The sequence below is a fragment of the Hippichthys cyanospilos genome, chromosome 1, assembly GCF_059441005.1.
Source record: "Hippichthys cyanospilos isolate Australia breed blue-spotted pipefish chromosome 1, RoL_Hcya_1.0, whole genome shotgun sequence".
Classification (NCBI taxonomy): Eukaryota; Metazoa; Chordata; class Actinopteri; order Syngnathiformes; family Syngnathidae; genus Hippichthys; species Hippichthys cyanospilos.
In genome coordinates, this window is record NC_142369.1 from 6794222 (window position 1) to 6805677 (window position 11456).

Genomic DNA, 11456 nt, shown 5'->3' on the forward strand with positions numbered 1-11456 from the left:
CTAAGAAAATAATGTTAAAAACAAAAAAGAACAGGTCTGCTAAAAAAAAAAAAAAAAAGAAGTTGCTCTGGTTACGTATTTTTAATAATAAACCAATAAATAACGAAAACAGTTTGTGGTCTGACAGATATCCTTATCTGAAATATATTAGAGGTTCAGGCTGCCACTGAAACATTTTTTCCTTAAATTACATTGAAAAAATATGAACGCCATGTTTTTGCAGTTACACCTTGTGACCGCTAGATGTCAGAACACCAAACAGAAGAAGAAGACACAAACCACACAGCTCGTAGCGTTAGCAACTAGGTAGCTTAAAACGATTTCACGGCTGTTTTGGGATCTTTTAACAGGTACGTCACACAACTATCAGCAAACGTGTCATCTACAACCCATCATTTGCTTATTTGTTTTGATTCAATTGACGTCAATTTGCATATAAGCGCATTTCGAGTCCACTCGACTGGGCTGTTTGGCTAACATTAGCTAAAGCTATATACTAGCTTGTTTCAATGTACGCTTAAGGGTTTAAAGCGTCGTTTGAGTGTTTTATGTATGATGTAAATTACGTCTGTGCGAGTGGTCTTAACGTAAAATCTCTCACATAGTTGATTATTTTACCTTCGCCAAAGTCAAGCAATGATACTACAAACTAATGGTGCATTTCCCCTTCTGGCATTTGCTTTATTTCACTATTTTTTTTCTCGCAAGAATAGTTTGTGTCGCCGTCTTCCACAGGCATAATGGAAATCATTTCTTTTCGCATTGCAGATAACGTGAATATGTTTCTGTTTGTCCCTTTTCTACGGTGGCCCTGAAGTGCAATTCACAAAAAATAACAAGCAAACAAAAATATGTATTCACCCAAAAATAAAACACTTCACACACATTGCAAAAAGACAAAACGGCAAATAAAAAATGTGAAAGGAAAAAATTGCAAACAAAAATTTCTTAATGATAAATGATCACAATCAAACAAAAAAATAACCGCAAACGATTTCTGATTTGCAATTTTGTTTTGTCTCAAGTAATGTGTTTTTATTTTATTTTGTCTGCAGATAGTGAGGATATAGGAAATGGGTGGATGGAATATTTTGTTTACTTTTCTGAGTGTTTTTTTTTTTATATGATACTCCATTTTGTGTTTTTTAATGTTTTTTTCTTTTTGTTTGTGGTTAATATTTTTGTTTGAAATTGCAGATTTTCAAAAGTATTTTGTCTTTTATAATCCGCAGCTAATTTCGTTTTGTCTGCTTTTTTTTGTGATTTTTGATTCAAGATGTTTTGTTTTTGTAATCAGTAAGTTTTTTTTGTTTGTGATTCACATTATTTTGTTTGTATAGTTAATTTTTTGTAATTTACACTTCAGCACCACTGTACCCTTTCAAAACGAATACAATTAAAATTTTAAGTACTTACAATGTTAATGAAGTCCACATTATTAGACTTAGCATAATAAGGAGAGCTCCCCATTTTCATGATTTTTTTAATGTCTAAATAATTCGACTGTCTCATTCATTTGAATATATATTTGTGTGTGCGTGCATAAGTATGTGTGAACCGGGACCTGACATAGTTCTTTCTTTTCCAGGTACGCTGGAATTTTCTGACACCCACTCGGACATGTCCTATGTCTTCATCAACGATTCGTCGCAGACTAACGTCCCACTGCTGCAGTCTTGCATCGATGGAGACCTGGCCTTCGCCAAGAGGCTCCTGGAGACCGGCTGCGACCCCAACATCCGCGACAACCGGGGTCGCACCGGCCTGCACTTAGCTGCGGCGCGGGGCAACGTGGACATCTGTCGCCTGCTGCACAAGTTTGGCGCCGACTTGTTGGCGACGGACTACCAGGGAAACACGGCGCTTCACCTGTGCGGGCATGTGGATACCATCCAGTTCCTGGTGTCCAATGGCTTGAAGATTGATATTTGGTAAGCGATGCGTTGTGATTTTTGGACATTTGCATTAATATTGCAGATATATTTTTTAATATGTTATTAAACAGTAATTTATTAATTTGATTTTTATTGTAATTTATTGATGTGTTGTAAACTATGAGGAACCAATGCGGCATGTTCAAGACTGCTTTTTTTTTTTTTTTAGAAAACCATAAGTACAAACCATAACATAAGTACAATTGAACTCCTCAAAAAAAAAAAAAAAACAGCAATAAGGGATCATTTAAATGATCTACCTATTCAAATATATAATATCCAGAAAATAATGGCAATTTTAGTGTCTTCCAATTTTTCATTTCTACTGCGTGATTGTAAAACTGCTCAGAGAGTGACTGGATCCTGGTATCGGCTGCCATTGTGAGTAACGATACCTTAAAATAAGGCAAGGTATCAGCCCAGTAACGATACTTTGTTACGATACGTTTACGATACTTTTTTGAACCAACTACCACTACCTAAAAAAAAAAAAAAACATAGCAAGTTCCACCATCATGACCAATATTTTGCATAGTAGACCTAACCAAGGTTAAAAAACACTAATTTAAAGAATTGTTTTCAATATGTATAACAGTGTTAATGTTCATTTAACGCATAATGTTATCTTGACCACACAGACCAATGAATGAAATATGTTGTGTGATTTATCAAACACATAAACCAGTCAATCAAGTTAAGTTAATTGAGTCACGAATGCAACAAATCAAAATCTTTGCCGCAGTAACCACAACGGCTCCACGCCTCTTGTGCTGGCCAAGAGGCGGGGCGTCAACAAGGACGCCATCCGTCTGCTGGAGGGCCTGGAGGAGCAGGAGGTGAAAGGCTTCAACCGAGGGGCCCACTCCAAACTGGAGACCATGCAGATGGCTGATAGCGAGAGGTGAGTGCTAGGATCTGAGCGCTTTTAAATTAGGCCCCTTTCAACACTGATCAGAGCACTGGTATGCAGTTTTATATCACTGCATTAAAATGACAGGTTTTTTTCAATTTATTTTAAAACAAAATACTGAATATTTGATACATTAAGAAATGTAGACCATGTTTAGTGCTAATAAATAATAAATAAATACATTCATGAACATGTTTATTGTTATTTAATTGTTCTTGGCAAGTTACAGTGCCTCATCACTGGTAAGATATTTATAAGACAAAAACCTCTTCCTTATCCTCCATATATGCCAAGAAGGTTAAAAAAAAAAAAAATCTGTGATTGCCATTTAATTATTTTGAGTCACATTTTATTGAGTCAACTCTGCTGGTACCAGTGATAGCGAATCACCAAACTGAACCGCACTTCCATGAATGTCCACTGTGTGGCACACCAGACTGAAAGAATCCTCTGAAATATGATATACATTTGTATATTTGATCAAAAATGATCACTCTGCCTTTTTGGAGATCCAAGCTTGATTTTGATGGTTAAACCTTCGTCGTTCAAACGAGCTCGTTCCGTATGCGCCCCAGTGCCATGGAGAGCCACTCGCTGCTCAACCCCAACTTGCAAAGCAGCGAGGGCGTGCTGTCCAGCTTCCGCACCACCTGGCAGGAGTTTGTGGAGGACCTGGGCTTCTGGAGGGTCCTGCTGCTGCTGGTGGTCATCGCCCTGCTCTCCCTCGGCATCGCCTACTACGTCAGTGGCGTGCTGCCCTTCTCCACCAGCCAGCTGGAGCTGGTGCACTGAATGGAGCGAGGGCCAATCGCAGTCAGACAGCTTTCCCGTTTATTTGTAAGGCGCCCGCCAAATAAGCGCCGTTTTCCCTTCGTTCTAGACACGGATGGTTTTGTTCACTCAAACGACTCGCGTAGTGCTCGTCGACTTTACCTCTCATTGTTTTGACGTCGCATTGTCATCCGTCGGGCACGAATATGTTTTCAGATGTATATTTGAAGTTAGCTCTTCCCGTCATGCAAATGAGGTGGATTTCCTTCATACCGGTTTCTGGAGTACAATAGGTTGAGCAACAAATTTCAAAAGATGACTTTTTGACTAGTGAACCACAAATAAGATTAAAAAAAAATAAAAAAAAAACATCCACTGGATGACTTTGCATTAACTGACTTTGTGCTTGTAAGTAAAAAAAAAATAGAATGTCTTTATTTCGTCTTATTTTACCAAATGTAACCGCAGCTGCTTTGAAGAAATGATGCACTTGTTCCAAGCTGTACATTGCTTATATCATCTCCATTTTTTTATGTTTCTCACCTCTGTGTTAATTCCTGAGTGTTTTTCAAGCCAGCAAAGTTTCTTTGTGTGTGTGTGTGTGTGTGTGTGTGTGTGTGTGTGTGCCTCTGTGGATGAGAACACTGCTTTGTGTTCATTAAGACATTGCGCTCCTGAAGCATGCAAATTTCCAGTCTTGACATAGATTAATTATTTGTATTATTATTATTATTATTATTATAACATTTGTAAACCATGTAATGTTATGCACATTGAACTTTGCCCGTGTGAAAAATTGGCAAATATGAATAAAACTGAATGATTCTAATCCATGTCTCATTATTTGGCTCCAATTGGATCTATTTGGACGGATTCCTAACAAGCAGAGGCTAAAACTGATTTTTCTAACCATGTTTTCATCATAGGTAAAAAAAAAAAAAAAGTCTACACACCTGTTTAAATGCCATTTTTTTGTGGTAATAAACCCAAGAATCATAATGTCAAAACCTCCACAACTCATTTAACCTGCTTATGTGGAAAAATTGGCGTTTTAATGGGGCAGTTCAGATTTTTTATGTCCACTGAATGTACATCAAATGCCTTGTTTAGCATTCCATTAGGGAAATTAAATTGCCCAAGCAGCATTTGTCATTAAAACCCCATTAATATTGAAACCAACAAAATAGAAAGTTCAGCATTGAAGAGGAATTGAAAGTAGTAATTTGAGGAAGAAAAAAAACTCACTCTAGACTGAGATGCTGGTGTGTGTGGTAAAAGAAAAAAAAAAGCTACTATCGTGCTAATCATATTTTATGCAAAATAGGAAGTTTAGTATTGACAGTGACGTAAATGACAGTGATTTTTAGAAGCAGATATGATTTATGTGCAATATTTTGCGCAATGGAAGTTTGAACAATATATTAAGCTGTATAATGCTAAAGGAATTGCGTTTATTTGTAATATTAATCTAACATATCACTTCTATAACAAAACGTATTTGGTTGAAAAAACAGCAAATCTATAAGTATCGGACCTGTTAAAAGTTCGTTTGCTGAATGCAAATGTACTTGGCTTTTTCCGTTTTACTTTCATTTCTCCTTTTATCGAGTTCATTTGTTTTGGGTTTTTTATCCTCAGAGGAGGAGTTTGGGGGTTGGCTTTCACTGGAAAACGAAACGTGTGTCTCAAGGGCTCGACACTTGCACCTGAACAGTAGTCGTTTACTCAACATACGGAGAGGAAAAAAAGAGAGAGAAAGGTAAAGACTTGTCGTAAATTAGCTTTTCATTTTACTTTTGATATATTCTAAATATATATATATGCATATGTATACACAGTTTTTTAAACGTTGCTTAAAGATTTGGCTGCAAAGTTTATTTCACATTTGTTATACTTTTCAAATGAACTTTTGGGGTAAAATTCGCATTATTTCATACACATGACGTCTTTTATTTTTAACGTATTTAATACTATTTTTAGACAGTTTGGCGTAATGTTGATCCAGCCTGGCCACGTGATACCTAGTTTATTTTGTCTTTATTAACTATTACTGTGATTCTAAGAAAAACATAAAAAAAAACATTACCCGTCCCTCCCTTGGTGTTATAAATTCAGTAGTTGTTGTTTGGCTATTTTTTTTTTTCACAATGTAAAATCAGAAGTTGATAATTCAAGGGGTGGGGGTTATTAGGGGCCTATTAGCTTAAATGCGACCTACGGGCTAGCGACTTCGAAAAACGTGACCTCCAAACAGTAATTATTTTTGTTGTTGTTGTTTTTATAAATGTTATTGATTAATTTCTTAAATATGTGAACAATAATGTGTCATTTTGGTATGCGTTTGCATTTAAAAATGGTTGACATTGATGCCCTTGGTCTGTAAATTTAGCACAATTAGTTTTGGTAATTGGTAAGAATTTTCTTTGTTTTATTATTTTTATTTATAAACACGGGTTTCTTTCTACTACACATAAGCACATAGTAACACAAATACAAAAAATTATCTAGACAGAACCGCCTAAGTAGTAATTAAATGTAGAACAGTAAAGGCCTAAGCAGTAACATTTTTTTTTCTAGTTCTGTAGCACCCTTAAGTGCAAATTTTGTTGTATACCCGTTGTAAAATAACAATAAAGTCGTTCTATTCTATACGAGAGTGTGCTTAAAACGTAGCAATTGATATCAAAGAAGTAAGACACACCTCCAGTCTCAGGACATCCATGCACTTCTAGTACATATTTTTTTTCACCTCCAAATTCCAGTCACCTGTAAATATCATTTTGAAGGATAATGTGGCAAGATTAGTTTGAAATACTTCAAAAGAACTTTAAAATTATATTTGTGAGTTTGCCGCTCTAAGTCTGAAAATTAAACGCGAATGAATAGGGCTGTAAAGTGAAATACAACTGAACTGCAGGCAGATATTTTTTTTTTCACATACCACTACAGTGGGGCGACTAATAAATAAATATTGACATGTTTTCTGTCTGTTCTAGAAATGGCCTACTACCAGCCCCCAGGACAGGCTGTTAGCCAGCAGCCCACTCAGGTGGTGACCCAAGTGGTGACCAATACTTTTCGTCACTCCACCTGGAGCACTGGCCTCTGTGATTGCTGCAGCGACATGGGCACTTGTAAGTTACATTATTCAGGTCATTGAAATGCCTTCAGAGTGCTGTTTTTATGATTTGTATAATAGATATTCAAAATATAAATACATCATAATTACATATTTTCAGTACAGACGAGATTTTAAAATAATGCCCGGTATAAATTCTCTAGTTTTCAAAATTGTCTTTTTGATTGAGCATGGGCAAGAAAATTAACAATCGAGCGTGCTAACGTAAACGTTACGTAAAGTTATTATCCAGCTACAGCTGAGCTAGCTTTAGTGGTTGGCATATTTTTTCGCAGTTTAATAACTGTCTTTGTCTCATATGCTGATATTTTACCATTCATTATTTTTTAACTGGAAAACCACAATACATCATACATTATTTTTTTATTTGATGAAAAACTGTTATAAACACAGAATACTAAATATCACATTTCTATTTAATAAGGAATGACCTTTTTTTTTTAAATCAACATTTTTTTTCAACATTAATTTGAAAGATGAGATTTTTCAATGAGAAAAGACACACAAAAGACACATTTTACTCAGCCGGATAAGTGATCAGTAGCAACGGCAACCATGTCAGAATATTAGCATTAGCAAGTGTGTACTTATTTTCGTCTATTAACTTGCCTCTGAAAGATTCCAGCTGCTCTTGTGGGTACTCAAGCACTGCTAGCTAGCAGCTAATTCCGCCTGACACTACACTAAACGATCAGCGCTTTACCATTACCTAAATGTCAGCGTAATCAATCTGCGATTTAATGTTCAAAGTGATCAGTAGCACCAGCAACCATGTCAGAATGTTAGCATCAAAGTGTATACTCATTTTCGGCGTATTATCTCTGAAAAGATTCCAACTGCTCTCGTGGGAACTCAAGCACTGCTAGCTAGCAGCTAATTCAGCTAGACACTGCGCTATTGCGTTATGGCGACGTACTTTCAGGAAGAACTTCAAAATAATAGCGTCCAAAGTGTTTTTATGCATACATTGTTTGGTATGCTAAGGTTTATTAAAGTTCACCACGTTTGGCGGTGTGTTTTAAAGCAAAAAAGTTAAAAAACAAAACGTTGAGAAATCTTTCAGCGTTTTACTTTCATCGTTCGAGATCCCATCCCTTGTTCAGTTACATTTAACAGCACATTTGCATTGTTTTTATTGTTTTTAACGTTTACGTGCTATAGATTTGAATTCAATCATTTTTCAAGAATGTTTTTTTTCTCCCCAGCAGTGCTTCGCCTATGACGCCATTAGGTTTAATGTCATCCGACTTGTTTGATTGTCAGGTTGCTGCGGTCTGTGGTGCTTCCCTTGTATGCAGTGCCAAACGGCCAGCGAGCACGGCTGGTGCTGCGCCATGCCCTTGCTGGACTTCTGCTGCATCGTGTCATGCATGCTCCGCTCCTCCATCAGGGAGCGCCATGGCATCCCGGTAAAAATATGATCGCATATGGATGCATTTATTCATTTTATAGTTGACTGTAACTGTTCTCAATGTGTGGGATTACTCCATCCACAAAAGCATCAGAATCGTCATCTGACGTGTATTTAGTTCCCTGTTTTATTTCAGTCCTGTTTGGCGGTAAATGACTTCGGTTTCCCCTATTTTTTCCGTTAAAAGCGAAAGTCTCCAAAACGCGGGTCTAGTTATGAAGAGCAAAGCTTCAGGATGTGTGCATATATCGGAACAAGCAAAGTTCATGTGATACGGCTCGCCGTATTGCTCAATCAGTACCCGTAATTGAGGCGCTGAAATAAGGAAGCACATCTGTCAATTGTTTCTATTCTATTGTTTCTTCGCATCTATCACATTTTCACTTTTAAGTTAGTGTGATAAGGAAAGCGAAAGAAGAAAGGATTTCAGATTGTGGGACGATTTTGATCTCATATCGGTAAACACGAGCATAGCAGACAGCATGCTTTCTGCAAATGTTCAGTGGCATGAGCTCATTTCATACATATGGAGTTTTAATTTTGTATGCACTCCTCTATCCCCCAGGGCAGTATATATCCAAAAATGTGAGTTAAAAAATTAACCCGACTGTTTAAAAAGAAAATTTTTGCGGATTATTTCATATGACCTATTAGAGCTTTGAATGAAGCAATAAAATGAGACAAATTAGATCAATTAATTACAGATCTTAATTAAGATCTTTTTTTTTTAATCTCATGACAGTAATAATAATTATCTGTTATAATTACATTTTATGTATCAAAACTACTCATGATATCTGTTCACGGTATCGGTCTCTGTGACAATACACTAATTGAGTACTCGTACTGGTATATGTTAGGGATGCACAATTAATCAAATTTTAATCGCAATCAGGATATTGGCCGCCAGGATTAATAAAGATGATACTCTGCGATATTAACATTTAAAAAGCCGTCTATTTCACTCTTCAAATCAAGCACTTTTTCATCCTACCACCAGGGGGCAATGTTTCCCACATGTTTGCATGACAGTCTATGCTTTATTTACCAGTGTGAAATGGCGTTGAGTTTCTCACCTGATTCCTAATAGTTATCGTGCTAGCTGTCAATTGAGACCCAAAATCGCAATAAATTTAGTTTGAAATTACCAAAAATGACATTTTGACTGCTAACTGGTTAAAATTTGCTTAAAAGTAAACAATGTGCTTGGTTCGAAGTAGGCTTCATTTTTTTTTCATTGGTTTGCACTCAACAGGAAAGTGAATTATTTACGTTATTTATTTTTGTTTATTATTATCATTTGTAAGTACTAAGCCTTGAAGCCTTGTTTATATACTGCTCGTTTAAAATTAAAAAAAGGGGCTAGATATGATGTTTATTCAACCTTTATTGCGCAATATTGAACCATTTGTGGCGCCTGCAGGGTTCTTGCTGCGACGACTGCTGCAAGTTCTTATGGTGTTTCCTGTGCACTTGGTGCCAGATGAACCGCGAGGTGAAGATCAGGGCCAGTGAAGGCACCACGTCCACTGTCAACACGCAGGTCATCAGGACGGTGTAGTGACTTACTGCACTTGGTTATATGTTCCGCGCATAGCAAGTTCCTAGAATAGTATTAGGTCAACCAAATACAGTGTTGAGATATCTACCATTTTGTACTACATGCTGTATGATGGTTGCCAAAATTCTGTTTATTCACTTTTCACATTGCCAAATTTTCAGTGTGACGTTAATGGGTTATGTGTTTCTTTCATCACTTAAAAGCATATTAAAAAGTACTTTCACAGCGCAAATACAGTCACGTGTCAGGTTTTATTTCGGTGCTCATATAATGTTCTCGTTATGTCATTTTTTTTTTGTGGGTTTTCACAGTTTGGTGTCATTCATGTAAGAAAGCCCGAAGCTCTTGCATCCACTAAGCTGAACCCCAGACAAACTTGTTCGGTTTTAGATTCACTCACCAAATCTGCACATTCCAGTTCCTTTTTTTTTCACATCACGTAAATAGGACCTTGATCCCGACAAGTAGCCCTGTCCTTGATATCAGGAAGTGAGCGGGAGATAGTCCACTGGGGGAGTGAGGCAATACCGAGCTAATGTAAATAAGTGCTTCCTTTGGGAAATACCGGTATTTCTCATAGAGAAGTGCTTCACAGATGGCATTCTGCACTTCATTGGAGCAAAAGAATGAAGTGATTTCATTTGAGGAGGCGACTCCCTCTGCTGGCCAAGGGGAAGAATTACATTTGTAATTCAAAATAGCACTGTGTTGCTAACACAAGAAAGCTTGCGAAAAAAAGGTCATTTTTATGGAAATATGTTTCTATCAGTAAAAAAAAAAAAAAAAAAAAAAAAAAAAAAAGATTGTTTTACCTATTTTGTCAAACTGATTTCGATTTGCTTAAGTTTCGATTTTGGGTGGTGGAGCTATCAGAGACAGTATCTTAATATTATTACTGTACTAACAGTAAAAAAAAAGCAACTGGATTCGTATGGCAGAATTCTTAAAAAGGACAACGAATTGATTTTTCTTCTCTCGTACCAGATAGTTTAATATTTTCTGGATTATTTTGGGCTGCTGATTCCAAACATGGCATGATTTTTTAACTGACCACTCTTTGAGAAATTAATATTTTAAGACAGGAAAATAATTGATCATTTTTGTGATTTGACTGCTCACAAAATGTACTTCGTTTTTAAAGTTGTTTTTTTTTTTTTTTTGCTTTGACATTGTAGTGCTAATGCTTCTCATTAGGTAATTTTAACATAGTGCCTAATTTTCAGAACTTGGTCTTGGGTTTTCACATGAAAGATGATTTGCAGATGGAGAGGGCTGTGAACGTTGTAAACGATTGTCATCGTTCATGATATTGTACCAAAACCGAAAGAATACTTTAAGGACATTTTTAAAAGACGGATAATGTAATAATTTTGTGCATTATTGGAACTTAAAAAAAATTAGTCATTTAAAAGAAAAGATGCACCAAAATATATTGTGTTGTAGTTTTTTTTTTTTTTTTTTAGTTTTCCTTTCTTTTTGACTGACGGAAACTTTTTTTTCTTTGCTCATAATTACTGGAGTGTTGACAAAATCGGCGATACTGTAATCCTAGTTAGGATTCCTGCGCATGCGCAGTCGCAGCATCTTCATCTTTCGGTTTTTCCCTTGCCACAGTGAACGACTGCCTTCACATGCGACTGTATTAACGAACTTCGTCCTGTAGAGGGCGGCGTTTCCCCCTCAAAACGGCGCTGGCGTTCGCCTATCATTGCGCACGCGCGGGTGTTCTG

At 36.6% G+C, this 11456-nt stretch overlaps 2 protein-coding genes across 2 annotated transcripts; both read left to right on the forward strand.

The window, feature by feature from the left end:
- The first annotated feature begins 188 nt into the window (after window positions 1–188).
- Window positions 189–4444, forward strand: LOC148428854 (ankyrin repeat domain-containing protein 46). Its single transcript, XM_088411899.1, has 4 exons — window positions 189–350; window positions 1589–1931; window positions 2677–2835; window positions 3420–4444. The coding sequence occupies exons 2-4, from the start codon at window positions 1621–1623 to the stop codon at window positions 3634–3636; spliced, it is 687 nt and encodes a 228-aa protein (XP_088268025.1). The 5' UTR covers window positions 189–350; window positions 1589–1620; the 3' UTR covers window positions 3637–4444.
- Window positions 4445–5241: 797 nt separating this feature from the next.
- ponzr1 (plac8 onzin related protein 1) lies at window positions 5242–9958 on the forward strand. The gene is made up of 4 exons (XM_088423572.1): window positions 5242–5374; window positions 6612–6749; window positions 8018–8163; window positions 9589–9958. The coding sequence occupies exons 2-4, from the start codon at window positions 6614–6616 to the stop codon at window positions 9724–9726; spliced, it is 420 nt and encodes a 139-aa protein (XP_088279698.1). The 5' UTR covers window positions 5242–5374; window positions 6612–6613; the 3' UTR covers window positions 9727–9958.
- The last annotated feature ends 1498 nt before the right edge of the window (window positions 9959–11456 follow it).